The sequence below is a fragment of the Rhopilema esculentum genome, chromosome 16, assembly GCF_057945365.1.
Source record: "Rhopilema esculentum isolate cy_ngs chromosome 16, ASM5794536v1, whole genome shotgun sequence".
Classification (NCBI taxonomy): Eukaryota; Metazoa; Cnidaria; class Scyphozoa; order Rhizostomeae; family Rhizostomatidae; genus Rhopilema; species Rhopilema esculentum.
The window spans coordinates 10,788,618-10,809,538 of NC_142830.1; the positions used below are offsets into that span (position 1 = coordinate 10,788,618).

At 37.3% G+C, this 20,921-nt stretch overlaps 1 protein-coding gene across 2 annotated transcripts in view; it reads left to right on the plus strand.

The window, feature by feature from the left end:
• The window catches only part of LOC135682158 (rho GTPase-activating protein 23), a 55,663-nt gene continuing 34,742 nt past the window's right edge, over nucleotides 1-20,921 (plus strand). The window contains exons 1-4 of one of the 2 annotated variants that reach the window (XM_065196918.2): nucleotides 1-979; nucleotides 11,222-11,389; nucleotides 12,708-12,861; nucleotides 15,948-16,026. In XM_065196918.2, coding sequence (XP_065052990.1) covers nucleotides 926-979; nucleotides 11,222-11,389; nucleotides 12,708-12,861; nucleotides 15,948-16,026 — 455 coding nt within the window. In that variant the 5' untranslated portion in view covers nucleotides 1-925. The other variant, XM_065196919.2, reaches the window with a different exon arrangement.

Here is a 20,921-nt window from a genome sequence, read left to right on the forward strand (position 1 = left end):
TAAAATGTCATAGTTAATATCATTTTAAACTGTTCCTCCTGAGAAGCGTAACTATGGACAAATTTACAAATCGCTTGAGAATATATTTACAAAATTTGAAGATAGCATGGAAAAGTTGAAACAAAAACAATTTGGTATTTCTGAACGACTGGAATTTCTAATTGAATTTAGAACAATATACGGCTGGTTCCGAGGCGGCAGCATCTTGAGATATATGACACACAAGCATGCGTTCGGTGTACCAGCCAAGAAGATAGTAGTTTAGTTGTGTACAGTGTCACGCTGGAAGCAAAGGGCAAAGATCGCTGTTTACTGTAGAAAATATACGCCAAAGAACTTATATTGCTCTTGAATTATTCATCCAAGAGACACGTCTTTTCGAAATTGTATGTGAAAGGAGACAATTTTTCCGTGTCAGGGTTGGTATGATCCTGTTGAACGTGGATGGAGGTTAGGCCTTTAGCACGGACTCAGACTCGCGCCCATTTCAGTTGGATGTTGACCAGTTTTTTGTTCGTAGCGTGATATATTAGCAACTTCCTGACAGCTACGGAAGTTACTGTGCCAACTGGGTAGAGATAAACAGCCTATCAACCCAATCGTCACTGGAAGCTGTGAATTTTGTCAGTCACTGTGTGGAGTTCATTTTTACCCGCTGCTAGTTTAGTCTTGTTGCTCTCGTTTTTGTCGCAAATCACTTTTCAATTTGGGCTAAGATAGAAATCAGACAGATATCTGTACACTAACTGTATATATAACTGAATTGAAAGGAATCTGTAGCCTTTACATACTGCTGTGTTGGAAAAATGGAGGGTGATAATCCCTACGTGGGTTGATTGATACAGAAGCAGAATCGAATGAATGCTAATAATAAACTTGGGCATGTAGACACAGAGAAGATACAGTTTATCTTCAAGACGAAAATATGTCAAGAGGTTACAGAAATGAGAGCGTGGGAACTGGAACTGAAAAGGTCGAGGTGAGTTTATTATGAATGTCATTTCGTATATTAGCCTTCAGTTGTCTTTCAACAATTCAAATAGCTGGAATTCTAGTCATCTTTATGATTGTGGAATGGGTGGTGAAGGCTTCGCCTTGCACGTAATTTACTATATTTTCCTTTATTATATACATACCTGCTAAATTCAGCTTACGTGACTTGCAGGTCTCTCGAGATGATGCTTAGTCTGGTCTTTCACCTTGTTTACAGAATGTTCCACCGTCGTTCCTCAAAGGAAATCAGTTCTGTGTTAACAATAAATAACGATTCTATAAATCTCAGGATTGGTTCTTAATTGGCCTCACATCACCTCGTCCGGTTCCCTCTAGATGGAGTTTTGAAGGGGAGGTGGTTGGAGGGTTCAAAGGGACCAACTATTGAAAAAATTAGCTGTTATTATGACCGAGGGTAGCCATATTACCACTTTGACATAATTATGGTGGGGTCTCTATAGAACAAGACATGTGTTCAAGTTGTGTTTCACAAGAACATCGACAAGTGTGTTGTTATGTTTGTAGACTTCTCATCTTTATATCATCATATATATTTTTTACACATATTATTTATTTTACACCATCAACCTTGTAACATCACTAGGGTAAAGAAATTATTCTAGTAGAGTTGAGTTGGAGTGTTGGAGACTTTTTTTAAGTCTTGTTGTTTTGAATTCCCTGTGATAAAAAAAAACAGCAAATTGCCTTTTTTGGTAAACTTGTGAGCAAAAAGGATGTATCACATCTCCCTAGAGTACAATAGCTAGCAATTGCACTGCTTACACCCTAAAAATTAAAAAAAAGTTAAGAACAATCCAGCCTCAGGTTTTCGAAAAAATTGAAATCAGCCAGTCTGAACTTCAATTTACTGGTCCTTATAAAAAAGAATGCAACAGCATTGAATTTTTGAAGAGATTTATCAAGCAGAGGATTCCCCATATAGTGTTATGGTTATTATCTTTTGATACAAATCAGTGTATTTTGTCCTCAGATTTCCTGTCTTTGCTTCTTTGACCTCAAACTGTAAGGTACTTCATAAATTTAGAGTTGTTCATTTTCTTTTCCATTTTTACCAGTATATTTTCTTATCATTAATCACAATCTTATTATTGAATCACATGTTCTTCAAGTCATAGTTTTCTTGATATCTTAGGGATATCTTGCCTTGCCGTGATACCTCAGCTGCCTATAGAAACACACACAATTGTCACTTTGCGTTTACATGGGAGTTTAATCCTGTCCAGTCTTACAGGGATGTTTTCATCCCCTATTCGCAAGGCAGGATATCCCGTCTGGTGGAGTTGATTTTCTCCCTGTAAACAGGAACAGGCGGGATAGCCCGCCTTGCCGGGATAAAATTGGCGTCAATGCCCATGCCTTTAACATGAGAACCATGACAAACAACTACTTTGCAGATAGTAAAATGTTTCTTGACCTTCAGGCTCTGAGCAGCCATTTTGAAATATGAATGCGCTAATTTTAAAAAAAAGCGTGAAATGTGTTTTCAAAAAGGCGCCAAGTTTCAACCCGCCCCGGCAGTGCTTCTCATGTAAGCCCAAATAAAAAAACATCCAGTCTAGGCGCGATATCCTGGCCAAGTGGCATCGTGTAAACAGGCCCTTAGTTTGTTCATGCTACAATCACATGTCCTTATTTATCAAGCTTGCTTGCTAAACCCACTCACCCCTACAAAAGTTTTGGCATTTCTTAAAAAAAAATGAAATAATGTTGGCAAAATAGGTGCCTTTATGCTCTGAATGCCACTTTGCCAAAGTGAACTTGTCTCATGTCTTAATAATAGTGTTGCACACACCATTATTAAGAGACAATGAATAGATACAACATTGCTAATGTTCTCATTAGATATTCATTAATGTCTAACACCTTTTGAAAGCAATAAAGGCTCATTAATGATTAGGGGGGGGGGGGGTGATAAAAAATAGTTATGCTAGTAAATTTCTTGAACCATTAAAATTTCAGTTTGTTTGAGGCTCAGGTTCATTTACACAGCAAAACCTCATCTTAATGTGGACCCATGTTCAAGCCTAATTGTTCATAGAAAGCTGACAAAAACATTACTTTTCGTGACTTGATGATAATGACCAATATACAGTTGAAGTAATGATGTTTCTTTTATCCCCTCCATGCTAGTTTAAGCCCAAATCATTCTTTGTCTATGCTACCATACCGTCATGGCCAGTATATAAAGCCTTCAAGCAAAGCCTCTAGCCAACACAGGATATATGATGGGTAAATAATTCCCTATCTGACTCCATGACACAAAGAAGGGATTAAAGCTCTCAGGGAGCTGGCTTGGGAGGTTGCTAGGTCCTAAGATGTATCAAATTATCATTGGCATTTTGTTAGTTCAAGGCTTATTTCAAGCAGACACTTAACAACATATTGTCAAGGAACAAAACAAACAACCAGCATTCAATACTGTAACTCAAAAAACATTAATCAAATTCTCTAAATCCAAACATCATACAAGATTTTTCTAAACAATAGGATTTTTAGGGATTTTTTCCAAAAACAATGATTTTTGCTAAGGAGTACAAGATTTTTGCAGTGTGGTTTACCTCTTGATTATCCCAGTATCAGCATAGTATAATAGCTTTGCTGAGCATGAAATTGGACTACTCTAACTTAGCACTTCTTGTTGCATTTGTTAGCATTGTTTGTCCCATTTTTCTGGAATGGCTTGGGGCAGTCTAATGATCGGTAGAAGAAGACAACCATTAGGCTAGGATGCTCTGGACCATCAGAATAACAGTCTTTTTTAAGAATTCATAAGTATTGCATATGTGATGTAATTATTAATAGTAATAATTCTTTAAAGACTGACTATGGATGCATGGAGACTCGTGGCATCAATATAATGATTTGAATTTGCAAGTCTGCATCTCGCAGACGATTTTGTAATTGATTGATGTCTACCGCAAGACAACCAACTCTACATGAAATATTACCATTGATACTGGTTGCAGGCACTTGACACGGAAGGCCTGGATCAGCCCCCTACCCGTGTTGCATCCCCTCCTTCGCGGAATAGGAAGAACATTGCTTTTTTAGCTACCAGAATTTGGCAGTGCCCAAGGATCGTTTCAGACATTACATCATGTTCGTTCAAAAAACATGTTGTCTAGTGCAGGGCATTTATTTTTGTCGCCTCTCTGTCCTTTGATGTATGCTATTTTTAAAGAACAAATATTTGCATTGAAATCGATTTCATGCAGTGTTTTGTTTGGTGGTTGTAATAAAAATTCCCGCGAAGGCTATTCAAACCTTTAAACTTGAACAGAATGCGATTGGTTTAAAAGCAAATGTGGTTAGGAAAACCCTAGCTTGCCATGAGATATTTCGTCCAAACCAATGAATGTTGTAACGTCGTAATCGCATTGTATAAAATCTTAAGTGTCACTCCCATTTAAGACGAATTTCCGCATCTGCTTTATTCCCGATCCTTTTGCCGGATTTAAGGTTGCTTTCATGGAAATCTCGTTCAAGCTTTTAATTCCAGACTGATTTTATTGCCCTGCATTCGCGGTAAATTTCTGTGCTTCATATCATTGACACTGCACGAAATTACTTTGTGACAAATACTATGTAAAGAATGTTTATTTTAATAATAAAATATTCTTTCTATATGAAGCTACCTAAATTTATATTAATCACCAATAAACAAATAAGCATGTTTATCTGTCAATTGTCCGCTGTAGGAACTCTTAATTGAATATATTCGCCCTGTACAAAGAAGATATATATTTAAAAAAGCTAAAAAATACGGTTATCAATGTATTATATCAATAAATTGTCCAAGTCAGAAAACCCCTCTCCAAGTATCTTAAGTGATATTCAGTGGCTGTTTCATTTGGATTCTTTATTTAAGTTTATCCTTTTTTGTTTTCTTCCTGTTAAAAGTAACAGTGAAAATAATTTTCGATTGTAATGTTCTTATGAATTCTCAAACAACTTAGACTTCGTCATTCCTTGCATTTTTTATGGAGAGAATAGCCCTAAACCTAAGTCGTTCCGGCTTCGCTCACACGCCTTCACATTCTTAACCGAACGGTAACCGGAATTTTATTTTTCTTAACTGTACATCTAACTACCATTCAACAGTTTAAATTGATATCAGTCGGAAAAGTTTGTTTTATGTAAAAACGGAGGGTCTAGAAAACCTTTCCGTTCGAAGGTTAGTTATTTTACGTAAATTAAATTTTCCTTTCCATTATATTAGCTCGTAACTCTTTTTTGAACCTGCTTATCATCCTTAGTACACTTTTTGCTTGACTAAGGTCTCATACGTCACTCTTAAGACTGCCATGGGTAGCTGTACAACACCTAACAAAACTGCCATACTGCGTATGGTAACTGTTAAGGAAGAGACCTGTTTTTGCTGTAGGAGTATGCCACACTAGTAGAGCGGCCTCTATCTGCCACCATGAATGATTCACCGGTTTGCCCCACCTGAGGGATTGGAACTAACCATAGAACAATATAATTCCATCATGGCGTCGCGAACTCCAAGATGGTCCATCATTTGTCCAGTGGTGTAGTGCTATTAGAATAAAAAGGGGGGGCTCTTGCACACAATGTTATTAAAACAAAATTTTTCCAATTTTTGGCATCAGCAGGAGCAGCTCAGCCCCCATTAGCCCCTATGAGCCCCCCTGAGCCCCCTAGCACTACACCCCTACATTTTTCCATCGGTTTTTAGAGACATGGCAAAGCTTCTTCAAAAGTCATAATGGAGTAAATAGTCAGGATCGAAAGAATCGACGCAAGAACCCCTGCCCCAAGTGAAACTTGCTGAGGCTCCCTCCGGTGCTCTTTGTTACCTAAACGACACTACCAGCTATAACAGAATCCACTGTTCTTGTGGTGGAATATAACCATAAGCGTTGATTATATCCCTGCTCTTTAATGTTACCTGCGTAAATCTATGTAAACCTGGACCAACAATAAGGTACCTGAAGTTTTCAATTAAAATCAGTTTATAGGATTTTCGTTTTTTCAGTGATGAATTATTCAAGTATCAAATTGAAACTAGGCGCCATACCTCTGCGCTTGACTGGTTTCACACCAATGACTCTGTGAGGGTTGGTTGCTTTGAAGAATGTTACCTGTTTGTAGCAATCAAAAAGAAGATTTAATCAGGCATTTGCCAAAGCTCCTACATGTAAGCAGCATGGGGAACTGGGTGGAATATTGACGATTGCCTAAAATGATCTAATCTTTTTAACATGCAAAATCAAATCGACAGACACTATCGATCTCGGGATCTTGTTAAAAGTCTTTTACTAGAAACGAATGCAGAGATTATCAATAGAGAAAACAAAAGTTTGTAATTAACAGAGTAAAGCCTTTTAAAGAACAATGTGGTTGCTTGTTGTTACTTCATGTTATAGTTTATGAATAGAAAACTTTAATACTTCATAAAAATCCTTGTAATGATAAAATATAAATAATGATAATAAAAATTGATTTTGTTGAGATTTGCGTAATACTAGCATTTGACTGATTAATGCCCACAATTTTTAGTACAGTTCCTATTTTCTAAAGTCAATAAAGAAAAAAGAACATGCCTTTAAAATACGGCCTAAATTTAGAATATATGTCAAACTAAATATACCCTAATTTTGGAACCTAAAAATAACCTAAAAAGTTTTGCAAAATTTACAGCTCAATATAAAACTCTAAAACTGAATTATATCTCCTAAGTATATCAGTGACTCGGGCTCAAAAGATTAACCCACAGGTAGATATTCCACGTTAAATGCATAGATATCGTTATATAGAAACAAATATATCTTTTATGTATAGTTCTTCAAAACGCAAGGTGCTATCTTTGTATGCTATTTATAACACCCGTTACTTTTTATCTTATCTCGTCTTCATAAAGCACTCATATCGATGTGCAGTAGCTAAATTAAGACCTTATAGAAGCTTACATCACATTTTGAATTTTTCTTTAGGCCTATATATAAAAACCGGTTGCAAGGTGCATCGTTTTGGAGTTGTATTAGGAGCACAGAATGGGCAGGGCCGGGAGTGATGCCTCTTTTGATAGAAGGTACAAGGGGGTTAAATTTGCCGGCTCATGAATGTGTCCTTGACATGGTATTTATAACTTTTAAGGACATTTATATGACGCCTGAAGCGCCCTTGCACTTTCGTCATTCCAGCGTTCCGAGTTCAGTGCTTCAATTTTCAAAGCATATCATACCCACCTCATACTAATAGAAACTGAATTAAGTTTAACACCCTAGAAATTAGATTAATCTTCTCTTGTCACTTCTATCCTCTGTTATCTATCATGCCTGCCAAAAGTCTTTGGACACTGCGCTAAAATGTTTCCATATTTTCAGCGGCACCTCCTCCCCTTTGAAACATGGTTGAACAGCACGAGTTTCAGAGCTAAAAAGTTCATTCAATGAAGCTTTATCGGATGTGTTGAGTTGGCTTTTCAACCAACACTGTTTTTTGGTGAGAGGGGGATATTTCTGGATCTTACAGCTGGAAACATTTAAAACGTTTCAAGGCTTTTGGCAGGGGTTGTAGATCTATTCATGATGATACTATGTAATTGGTTGCTGATATCGTGGGAAGATATAGCTCATGTTGATATTTTACCGCGTCCTCTCGCTGCCACAACGCCTAGATAGAATTTAACGTCTTACAAAAAAATACCACTGATCAGGCCAACCCCAGCATTCTGCATTACAGTTGATAACCGTTGATCTCCTTCTGGCTTTGCTTCTCTTGTCATGGTTTCTCATTCTGGGAAAAAGACGCCACCAAAGTGTGCCGCAAGCACACTGTCGGATAAAAAGGGTGCCGTTCTCTGTATTGGTTCTTTGTATTATTGTACCAAACATTTAAAGCCTTAATATACATATATTTTCTATAAGAACATTCGAAATTGTAAAGGCTTAAAACGTTCTTTGATATTTGAAAGAAGCCGTAAATGATTCTTGATATATTGTTAATTCTAAGTGATATAAAGCCTTAATTTTCCTTATAATCTGGTAGAATGACACCAATACACCAGTGCCATCCACCTTACTGTAGTATTACTCATATCCTTAACTATTTATTGGGTTGTGTTCTTATTATGAGCTACAGGCATATGTAAGATACGTGTAGATAGCTCCAGGCAGTTCAAGGGTTCACGTTTTATGTAGTTTGAATACCCGACACAACAATAGTAGGGATGCAGCCCTAATAAGTTCGGAAGATTGGCTGTGCTTTAGGCAACTTCTAGAAGCCACACCTAATGCCACACCCAAGACAACATCCATTGTCACATCCTATCTACTTCCATTTATACTAAAGATTGTCTGGTGTGTTATGAAATCATTCAAATTAATCACCGAATCAGAAAGACTGATAGCAAGTTGCTCATTAATGGAAAATCAGTAGCAAAATACAGGGTTATTTCCCATTGCCAAGTAATGAATTCGCCGAACCACACATATACTGGCTTGTTTCATTTGGCGGAGGGGGGTCTGAGCCCTTCCAAAATATCTCTGAATTTTTACAACAGGCGCTCCCTAAACCCCCAAGCCCCCCTCTACGACACCACTACTGAACAATAGTCATTAATTTCCCCCTTAAGATGAAACCAACATTAAGGACAAACAATTTTACGTAACCCCCCCTCCCCCACACATACACACACACACTTGAATCAGAAGAAGATTTTTAGCAGTCGATGTGCTAATTTTATTTCTTTTTTCTTGTTTGCTTGCTACCGGTGTCTTGATGCTTCTCTTAATTTACTTCAATGATACTTCTCAATGTTAATTTAAGAATATCTGGCAATGAAATTACAATCTATAAACTGGATAGTATAATTCGAAAACTAAACCCTTCAAGTGAGGCGAGCTAACGACTGTTGGAGCAAATTATTACTTAGTGATTTTAGAGATCAGTGATTGTTGTTATTTGCCTTTCATCCAAAGAAATAATGGAGCTATCGGAAGAAAATGGCCTTAAAGGGATAAAAATAGGGTTCGATTAATCGACCGTTTATCATGGTATCAGGGCTGAAAGTGGGGAAGAATAAAGGAGAATGCGAGGAGAGGCAATTCGAAATAATGAATGTCTGAGTTATATCAGTTCGAATTATCAGAATCATACTGTATTATTTTTTTATCTCAAAAGGCAGATCCTCCTTTAGAATAAAATCGATTTAAAACGGTTTTCTGTTTCGTGTCTATCGACTGTAACAGCGAGTTTTGTTATTTACATCAGTCATAACCATATGATTATAATCCATGTTGTGCGCATGCCTTGCTTTTTGAAGGCATTTGATTAGGTTTTCTTGCCTAAACATTGGGCTCCATTTCTTCATGATTATCTGTATATGGCGAGTTCGTTCATCACTTTCATTTGCTTCAAAAACCTTTGGGCTCCATTTCTTCATTATTATCTGTATATGGCGAGTTCGTTCATCACTTTCATTTGCTTTAAAAACCTTTCTATCTACTTAATATAATGCTTGCATTTAGATTTCATGCAAATGTTGAACGCATAGTTATATTGTTTTTATGGTTTAGCGCATCACAGCTCATACTATTTCTCATGTCGAGACACAAATCGTGGGCTTTAAAATGAATATCTTACCTTCTGAACTGTTAAAGTTTCTTTGCCTTTCACCTGTTCGTTTATGCACAGCACAAGAAACCACCTTTCTATCTTCAGTATAAAGCGTCTGCTCTGTCTGAATCCCCCATATTATTTGGTTGATTTTCTTAACTATTTTGTCACTTTCTTTGCTGTCATCTCCATCTGTGTCCGTTGTTTCTTTCTAGAAATTTTCTTTCAGCATGAAAGGCTCACTTACCTCATGTGTGGTCAAAATTCAGATTATTCATTTCAAGTACCCGAAGAATATTTACTAAAGCATGACTAACCCTCTTTTCTTTGCCACCAGGCTGTGATTGCGTAATCAGAATATAAATTCAATTTACAGCAAAATATGTGCCGTAGGCTTTTTTAGCTCCTTGAAGATATTAACGTATATTATCGAACTGACAGTTGGCCTTCAATGAATATAATTGTGTTTATTTGTGGAGATGTCTTATTTTGTTTTTTTATAGTAATAAATGAGGTCTTTTTACAGTATTTTATTGAATAGTAAATAACAACGAATTAGAATTACTAACTAATCTCTCTTCATATATTGGCATATTTGAGTTTTCACCACAATTGGCTAACTTATTCAGTCAAATAAGACTAAAATTAGTCTAGTATAAATCTGTCTGGAAGAGCAAAATATCAGCTTGAAGAACTTAACATTGCAGTAAAGAAGCTTTATATCTATGGCTGGAGAGAAAAAGTAACTGGTTTAATGGGCCTTTGTTCTCGTCTCACTGGAACGTTAGAAGTAAATCATAAAACCTATCTCAAAGCCGTATCAGTTTTTGAAAAGATATTTTAGACACTCGATTTATCTTCTGTCTTCTTTTTTTTGCATCAGGTCTCTTTAGTTTGTTTTTCTCTGATCAGGTCTCTTCGGTTTGTTTTTTGCATTGTCTCTTTCTAGCAGCAGATTAAATCTTCTTCCATTTAATGTTTCATACAATATATATATAATCAATTTTATATGTACTTTCCTGTGACAATTTGACTGATGCTTCTCTCGATATGTGCAATGTACATTGCTAGTATATTGCTCTCCTCTGGTACAAGTGGTCTTTCTACGCCTTAATTGAAGGATTCTACTTTGAGTGTGGTTATATAGATGAATAATGTTTGTCATTTACGTATATCTGGATGGCGGTATCGCAATTCTTATAGCTCTCAAATGTAACAGTGCCTGAATGACAAGAATGGCAAACAGGGGTCGCGCTTTGAATTTCAAACCAGAAGGATCATACAGTAGAAAATAACATCCTCATGAAATTTATCCTCCTGAATATGCATGCTGCTTTAACGTATTAGGCCATGCCCCCAGGGTCCCCTTCGGTGCGTCCCCTGATTTTTCCTGGGATCTTTATTATTTTCAGAATGGAAAAATTTTTAAAACCGCTCAATTTTAAAACAGCATTTTAAAAAATTAGAATCGTTTTAGCTAAGTCCAACGCTAAGTCCTTGATATGAATTTCAGTCCTTTGCGATATTCTCATTTTTATTGTCTGGTATCAAATGTCATCCCATTGCCACCTGCTGCTTTAAACCTCAACGTACATTTTTCTGAAATGCTCTCTTGTTTTTCTAGGTGCATCCCATTTCAATGCAGACTCAATCAAAGCCAGTTCAGCGTCCTAGCACTGGATCACGCAACTGGACTGGGCCGAGGACAATCAACGTTCCACGTGATGCCGATGGATATGGTTTTACATTAAGATATTTTGTTGTTTACCCGCCTTCTTGTGTTTACAAAGGGGTAAGTTGTCATGTGCCTGGCCTTTATATGCCGTATTGGCTCTTTCTTGATTGCAATTTAATGTAATTGAGGTACGTCTAATTTCGTCGTCAATCCAACGTCATCAAGATAGTTTGGCTGCTTTCTCGTTGCACCTTGAAGGTCAGTTGCCATAGCTAAACATGACCTGATAGAACCTGACTGATTGTTGATCATGCATACTTCTTTACGGTTGTCTAATCCCTTTCACTCAAACATAACTTCCATGTTTGAGGTATGACGCATTTCCCAAATTAATAGAAATGCCCCAAAAATATGACATCAAGTGCTATGAATGGGCCATGGCAAAGAGAAAAGAATTTTATCTTTGCTTTCAGTTTAAGCAAGCTGCCTACCTTGAATATGACAGTTAAGATACAAATCAAGATTGGAGGCTTGTTAGGGCTCCATTCAGAATTTGAATTCAGAAATTCAAAATTGTTAGTTAGAATAAAGTTAAATATTATTTTACTTTATATGAGAACAAGAGTAATGGACTATCCTCATAAGTCATTAAGACATGATGAACTTAGAAGATCATATTTCTGTTTCAAGAAATTTCTTCGCTCAGGGTTGTGTATGCGAGAACCCCCTTTTGCCAAATTGATGTTAAGATGCTCTCCCCGTCACTTTTGTTTGTGCAAATTCAAGTTAACAACGTTTCCTTGTCATTCGACAAAATAATTTGTCTGAAATAGCCGTAATTGGGGTGTGTACGTAAATTAATTTTTCACTCTTCTGTTTTCATTTTACTTAAGTTACTGGAAGTATTAACCAATGTTTTGAAAGGAAATGCCACGCCCCAGAGATACTGCTCTTTCTAATGAACGTTACGTAGAATGATAAGCAAGTAAGTAGAAAAGTCGTAGACGCATAGACAAACGGCGATGGCCTTTAGTCATAGTGTTATGCCAGGACGGAATCTATATTTCTTCTATGCTGAAGGTCCAGCCAATAGATAATAGGTTCTACGACGGGACTTGCGAAAAGCCGTGGAATAACCGGAGATCGCGTAACATGTGATCTCTTATGATCTTTGACGAATGTTAGAATGGGTTTTTGGAGCAGGTCAAGAAAAAATGGCCTTGGAAAACGGCTTTGAATTGTTGCTGGAAATGAAAGGCTGGAAATTAAACGATCTGCCGAGAGTTAACTAAAATCTGACAAGTCAGATTAACCATCGATTAGAAGGCTTTGGCCAAATGAAAATTACCTGGTTGGTTTCAGTAAATTAGTACTGATTCCTATCTTGGAAAACGTCTTGAATTCTGAGTCTTCAACTAGCTTCTTATCTTTTAAGGGAGACGACGATGATGATGATGATCAAGACAACTGCTGGAGTGATTTTGAAACGAACGAAGATGTGACGGATGAGAAACCAGAACCTCTGGATACCTTTTTTGTAAAGAATGTTGCCCCTGGAGGTGCTGCTGAGTCGGCCGGGTTGTGTGAAGGTGAGCCTTGGTCATCGCAAAATCTTTTTGTATCATTATTGTTTAAAGATGTTAACGAAAAAGACCATATATATGTATGTTTCATTTCCGTGCAACGTTTGAGCCTTCGTACTCGTTTCTTTTCATTAACTTTGAACACAAATTCCTTTCAGTTGGACCTTGAATAGCGTAGCTATTTGTGCATAAGATGAAAGCATAATTGTGAATAAGATTTATGAGAGCATAAGACGAAAGCATAAAGTGATACTTCACCCCTCTAGCAACTGTTCTGTTTTGATAGCTTCAGGCTGAAAAAGTATTTCTAATAACGACAGCGCATTAGTTTCCCTAAATGCTGAACTATTTCGTTTTTAAGCTTTAAGCTTTTAGTTGAAAGCTTTAAACTTGTTGCTGTGCCAACCGTTTAGAGATGTTACGTAAATGCTGATTAACATTTATACGTTATTGCCTTAACATGTGTTGATGCATGATTGATACCGATACAGTTTATCTATTGCCTTGGAAAAATAAGGTTCGCTTTTGAAATGAGTTCTTTTGATGTTGTAATGGCGCGGAGAATTAGGTTAACCAATATTTTGTCGGATTTTAAGTCCAGGACTTCGCTTGCTTTGTTAAGGAATTTCAATTTATCGCTTCTCCATAAAGTCTTATTCGGTCTCAGCCTTGTTGATATTGATCTTGATTTAAAACGCACAGACAGGCGTTATTTTGTGGGGTTTCCAAAGGCTACTGTAGATTTGTCACGTTCTGTCAGATTTTTCATGTTCTGCTGTACCAGGCCAATCGACTGGTAATACGGTTTTCTCTAACGTGTTCTTTTGCGTTGATTTTGTGTAACCTTGTGTGAAAATTAGAACCTGGATATGGCTGATCAAGTATACTGTCGAGATTTGGGTTTCCCCCTGAAACCCTCTCTAGAAAGATGATGGAAAGGTTCATGTAAGCTGAGAGGTATGAGAACTTTGCAAGATATTATGATATGCCAAGGCAGTTAACCTCAGTAAAGGCCCTTAAAAACCACAGAAGCAGCCAGAGGTAACGGCCAGAGGCGACGTTCAGAGGCGACGGCCAGAGGCGATGGCCAGAGGCGATGGCCAGAGGGGTTTTTTAAGGTAGTGCAAAGGGCGAATGGGCAGCTTTAAGGCATTGACTCTACTGTGTTTAAATCGTAGAAAAAGAATTAAAGAGACTGTGAAAATTTTTTTAGAAAATTACTTGCAAGCTAGAATTTTTAAAGCAACAAGTGATATAGATGCAAAAATGGCAATAGCCTTAATGGTTTTGCGGGAAATGAGACAGGAGATTATTTTACGTATGGACCCCTGGATAAAGAGGCTTGCAAAAAAAGTTATCGAAAATGAGGTTGTCATAATAGAAGTTTTCGAAATAGAGGGAGTTGAAATTGAGGTTGACGAAAAAGAGGTTGTCGAAATTGAGGTCGTCAAAATAGAGGTTGTCGAAATGGAGGTTGTTCTGATAAAAGGAGAGAATAGAGATTTAATTACAAGCGTTCTCAAAAAAGATTATTTTAAAAGTTACATTGAAATTGTTTTGGTAAACTCCCTCCGAGAAATTTATTAAAATCCATCCCAATATGTGATCTTTTTTTTACGTTTCTCGGAACTTTGTTTTTACCGAGTTGTTTGTGTATGGGTCGAGTTTGTAGATGTTAGGTCATACAGATTAACTAATGGTTTAAATAAATGAGGAATTTGAAGCTGGTCACTTTGCATTGCTGGTAATTCAAAGAATTCTCATATGAAAGATTGAAGTTGATTTTGCTTCTCATAATTAATATCACATTTAAGTAATGCAGCGTCTACTGGCGACTCTTGCTTTGAGTAATGTTTTTGCAAAATGTTCAAGCTACTTGATTAGCTTCCAGTTTGTTACTGATGATGAATTTGGTTGGAAATGCTTGGCAACAGGTGTGTTTCGGGACATTAAATGGCTCAGGGTTAATCGCTTTTTGATAGAAAACTTTATGACCTACCAAGGAAAAATAGGGGCTTTAACAAAAGTTAACCAGGCTTGGTGAGTCGTTGTTACTCATGAAAGGATCGATTCCTCTATCGATCCCATGGAAGGATCGATTTCATTTTTTGAATTGATTGCTGTATACTTCCAAAGGAGGGAGAAGGGGGGTCGTGCACTCATCTGGACTGGCCGTAGACATACAGACTACAAAACCTGAAACAGTGCCGCACCACTGGGCTCGAATATATGTCATCAACCTTCTATGAGCTCTTCCCTCTGTTAAGCTTTCCATGTCCTGCTTTTTCCAGCTTGGCTGATGAAAACAGTGCCTCGCCCTTTCAAAAGAAATGGCCTTTTGGTCTCGGTAAATGTGATATAGCAAACATTTGCTTTGAATTACAAAACAGTTACCAGCAGACGACGACACCCACGTCGTTGGCTCTGGTATACTGGTCGTTATTCTTATCAAATCCAATGCACTAACCTGCATTGTTTAACCTGTGCAAATAGAAGGCCCATTTAATGAGCACGGCAATGTCTGCTTGGCTTTTTCACACGTCAAACAATCAAATTTGTTTACTTTATATTTTATCAAGCAAAATTTTTAGGCTAAACTTTAATTTATGGTTACGACAATGTCAACTCTTTTAAACACTTGTTGATTAGTTTTTTTATTAAAACCAGGACGTTCAAGGCTGCGTTATTCGAGGGCTTTGGTTGAATTGTTCATTTAAGATATGGGACCTATTTCCACAGGTTAAAGGGCCCGTATAACTGCCATTCATTGAGTTACAGAAATTTTGCAGGACTTTGTGCTACTCTCATGTAGAGAGGATCGAAAATTTTAACGAGAAAAGTTGAAGCAAAATTCGCGAATGATGCTAGACATTTATCTTTTAAAAATAAATGCATGTATTGTAAATACGGTGTAATTTAAATATGGTTTAATTTAAAACATTGTTGATTTTCATCACCAGAAAATCACAGCTGCTATTTTTTGAATAACCCTCAGTAGAAATGTCCTTCATGATCATTAATTGTGAGGGAGCAGTACATTTCTCAATGTTATTTTTTCTTCAGACCATTGAACTGTTACTCCTTGCCTCTAGGAGATCGAATTGTATCAATAAACGGGAATCTAATTGGTGGAAAGACTCACACTGAAGTAGTGGAACTTATCCAGGCTTGGTGAGTCGAATTTTTGTCATGTTTAATGTTTTTTTGTTTCTATGAAAGGGGTAAAATCCAATGGTTTATCGTGCGTGCATGGGAGTCTTTCTCTTTCGAGTACCTGGTCCTGTGAGGGCGTTAACACCTATTTATTGTTATTTTTCCATTTATGCCAGTTCTAAGCATATGCATGACATTACTACCTAGAAGCATGTGGCTGGTTTACAAAAGTATTTGCATCTCAGGAATATCTCAATCCGTTAAAATGGGTTAAAACGGGTTAAAATGTAAGTAAGTTAATTGGAACGCTAGTTTGCCTTGAGCTCGTTTTGATTTGAGCTCGTTTGTTGCTCGCTCGTTTTTGATCGTTTCCACTAAGCTAGGTTAAAATAAACCCAGGCTTAAAATGTGTCGTTGGCCCACAACACTTCAGGTAAGTTAGATTTATATTATTATAAACAGAAACCAAAACATGCCAAGCTATGAGAGAAATCAGTATTTACAACAATAGTCCTTGAGTTTTGTTGTTGTAAGTGTTGTTGTTGTTGTAAGTTGATCAAAAGTTACCCGGCTTTGGCGTCCCCACTAGTCCACAGGTGGGTTTAAAGATACCCGGGTGAAAACTGATCCACGTGGGGACCCGTTTTTAAACTTATCCGTCTGTCAAGTGGGTTAGTGGGAACGCGACGCAGAAACGGATAACTTTTAACCCGTTTTTGTTTTAGCCCGGGCTAGTGGAATGGCTGCCATAGTGGAAAGGCTGCCATAGTCTCAAAATGTATCAAATTATTTATTTTTCCGTGATTTTTTTCTCTATGAACCATACCTTCGCTGCTGGTAAATACGGGCGGGAAGGACGATAAGCCCGAATATTCTCTAAGACCTTTTTGACCAAGCGGTGTTATCCAAGCGATATCATCCTGGTATTTCTGTTTGTGTTTTAACAATTTTGTTGTTGCTGCTGTCATTGATGCGCATGAATCTGGCAATGGCAGTTTTCCATATGAAATGTAAGAATATTTAAGTGTTTTCATTCTGCCTTGCCGAAGGGTGCCTTAATTAACAAAAAACTTCGAAACACCTTTCAAAATGAAGCCTCGTGTTAAAGGTTTTGTCATTCTAAATTCAACGTTGTGAATGAAACTGGTGCTCTTTTGAGACGTGAGTCTGGCATTTGGCTCCTTGTTGTGAATCGATATGAAAAGCATCCCGCTGAGTTGGTCTCCTTGGTTCAAACTAAACAGCTTAAAAATATTGAGTTAAACATTCTTCTCATATGAATTTCGCACTTCTTTGCGATGTAAAGAAGTGATTATCGATCAAACAAACGAATGTTGTCCATTTACATCAAGTGATTAAATTTAGCGACTGTTTGCTCAACGAATTGTTTTCGGATTCGTTCTGTAAAGGTTGGCATCAAAGCAAGCTAGCTTTTACTGCACTGTTCCAATGCAGGGAAAAAGCCACCTTTTATTCTTTTCACTCCGGCTTTTTTCCGTTGGTGGATTTATACTGATCCGTTATACATGCTTCCTATACAACTGATCCATTCTACATGTCCGCTACTATATGGGTTATTTTGTGAATGGAAGGAATTGACCTCATTTCTACTCGGATATCCAGTTGAAACGCTATGCATTATCAGGTAGGATGCTTATTGAAATATCCACGATCCACGTTGCTTTGAATTGCTTATCCGAGAACTGTCCTTTGCAGAAATCTTAATGATTTATTGTAGGATAGTTTTACTAACAACAGGCCTAGCTCTTATTTGAAAATCCTTTTTGGTGGCTTTTGATATTCGAAATCTGAAATTTTTAAGAAGTTTGCAGTGAAATTTTTCTAGCTTCCACGGAAAGGTTTCCTTGTCATACTTTTTAGTTGAATTTGAATTTGGTATTAGGCCCCCATAATGTGTCCTTGTGACAAAAGCTATCATTATTTGTGATGAAAGTCATACTTATTTCTATTAATTTCCGATTACTGTGTATGTTTGCGAACAGTTTCCATCCCGAACTTTTTACAAGGCCGAGAACCTGTTCATGAGTTGCCTTCAGAACTGCTTTTCAGTACAAACGTGTGCTACTCCATATTTCTGATAGTCAGGAAGCTTAACTCTAGCTCAGATGTGGGATGTAAAAGCTTTGATGTCTCGACATCCTTAATCAGTGCCAAATACCAATCTCCCGTTATACGGAAAAAATTGATGATTGAGAGGTTTATCGTGTAAAAGAGGTTATATCCTATAACAACCTTCCCCCTGTAAATTTCATGTTTTGTGACCTTGGTCATCATGTTTTCGTGGGAAGATGCATTTTTTATACTTTTCTCCCGTTTCTCGATTAGTCTGCATTTTTGTTGTGTGTTGGTGCAAAGCTTTCTTTTTTGTTTTTTTGTCTTTCAAGGTCAGTTTTGTCTCAAGAAAAGTTTGTGCGTGTCTGAATTTTGTAAATTTCCTGGTAAGCTTAGGCCTATGTCAACTGTCCCATTTCGTTTAATTGGGAGACATTTTTACAGCAGATTGTTGGTGCTAGACAGAAATCGATTTCTCATTCACCGACCTCATTTTGTCTTTGAAAGAACCAGCCTCGGTCCTATAAATTGATGCTTGTCACCTGCTGGTTTTTATGCAAAGAAGATAATTATTAAAGTTTACCTGCGTTAAAATCTCAGTGAATAAGAAACCAGTGAGGTTTGAGTTTGCACAAACTTGTGATTTTTGACGCAAATTTGGATCTTGTTTTCTTGCAACAAAATCGCAGGTTTACAGGTATTAAAAACAGGTGACTTGGGACGCTTGTGACGAGATACCATTGCTTGATAGTTTCATAGATTTGGTCGAAGGATTCATTGAATCAAAAGGGCTTCTTAACATTAATTTATCAAACTTTTCAGTTGTTATCCAAAACCGACGGTATCATCAAAAAATAAACCCTCAGATCGCCCTCTTCGAAAGCTGGCTACCAGACCTTCTTTGACCCATGCCTGCGTCAGAGAACCAAACGGAAGCAAGGTCCTTTCTTTGTTAAGTCTTTGACACACTTTTGTAACCTGCTTTTTACTTAGTGAGTGGTAGCCTTGGCTCATGAAGCTGTTTACGATCATGGTTTGCTGGTGATCGAAGTTGTAGTGACTTAAAGCCATGCTGTAGCGGTTTCCAGCAGAATTATTGTGTCAAAAATAAGTCTATGCTTTACTGTTTATCAGGCAGGCTCTGTTAAGTCAATCATAATGCTCATGGATTGGCAACTAAATTGGAAAAGCAGACTATTATTCAAGAAATTGTTGGCAGAGATTGTTTCAGGATCAAATAACTTATGTATGACAGTTGTTTTGTGGTGTAGCTCTCGACTTGTTTTTCAACGAGAAATGTTCCATACACGATTTGATCTATATATTACATAGGCCAGCAATCAACTTTGTTGGTGAACCAATCACCCCCGTTTTTGCAGAGTAGAGCATGCGCAATAGTATTGAGAATTCGACACGCATGGCCTTTGCTTGTTCGTCTCGCTGACAAGCATGTTTTGAAGTAAGTTAAGTGGTTTATGAGTCGGGAAAACATTTCTGTCTTATTAACATTCGCAAACCACGCCTTAAATTAATTGAAAATGTCTTTAATCTCAACGCTTTGCGGTGGAGATGAGAACTTGCATGTGTCGAATAAAATATTTTCGTACCAATTCTTTTGAGCTTACTACAGTGACAATATATCACTTTTTGGGAAACCTTTTAGCGTTAATTAATCGCACGTGATGGTTTTCGCGAATTTAACTCGTCCATCTTTGCTCTAAACAAAGAGCCTCTTTGTGAGTTTTAATCTTTGAAGTGCTGTTGGTCAAATCATAAAATGAAGCGAGTCATCTTTCATATTTCGTTGTAAGCTGTGGTTTTTCTGAATCGATACTTGTCTTGGTTGTTGTTACACAAGGTTAATTTTTACTGCTGACCCAAATAGCTGTTCTTGAAGTTTTTATCAGCAATAGTGCTTTTAGGGAAAGTTGTGTTTGCTATTAAAGTCGTGCAGGTTGGTTTTGCGGCAATGTGAATATCCACTTTATTTTGGGTATGATAACACGTACTTCAGAGAAAACGCCAAAACAGTGTCTAGCTCAGAGCTCCAATACTCACTTTTCCAAGCTTCAAAGATTGGTTCGGAATAGTAGTGCTGTATGCCTCCTCTTGTAGGGGACAGCATGCCCTACGTCCTGGCTGGCACCCACACTTGATCTCTATTTTGATCTTCCTTAGTAGCTCCCTGAAACATCTTTAATAGCATTTCGAAAACTCAATAAAATCACAGATGACAGAGTTTTGTTCATTATCAACTGCTATGCCTCTAAACATACATATACATGTACGCGGTCTTTCGTCTTTACTACTTTTCTCGAATGGTTGGGATTAGTAATTCCCTGAAAAGTTGATATATCGAAATCTCAATAAAATCGCCTTTTGATTTTCGTTCATCATACATATATGCACCGTCTTCTGTTATCCATCAAACATATATGCACTGTCTGCTAGGATCCCTTGCATGTTTCTTATGAGCTATTGCAAGATTTACTTTCTTCTGTGCATGCTGCATGATACCTGCGTGGCACACAATTTATAAAGCACAATAATTTTAAAGCGATTAAATGATGGCATTGCTTGGTTGAAAGTACGATTTAGGTAAGTCGATTGCTTTACCAAAGATCTTATTATTGTTTTATGACGGTTTTCATTTTATCCAATTTGTAAATATCCTCCTCAATATCGAGATATATCCGTAGCATATTCTTAACATTGATGCCAGAACTCGACCTCTATGTTGCTGGTGCTGTTTTTATCGAAAGCTCAAGCTGCTCTGTAAATTTCACCGCGCTCAATTTGTTCTCATCTACCTGCCAACCTGAATATGATCATGAGGTATG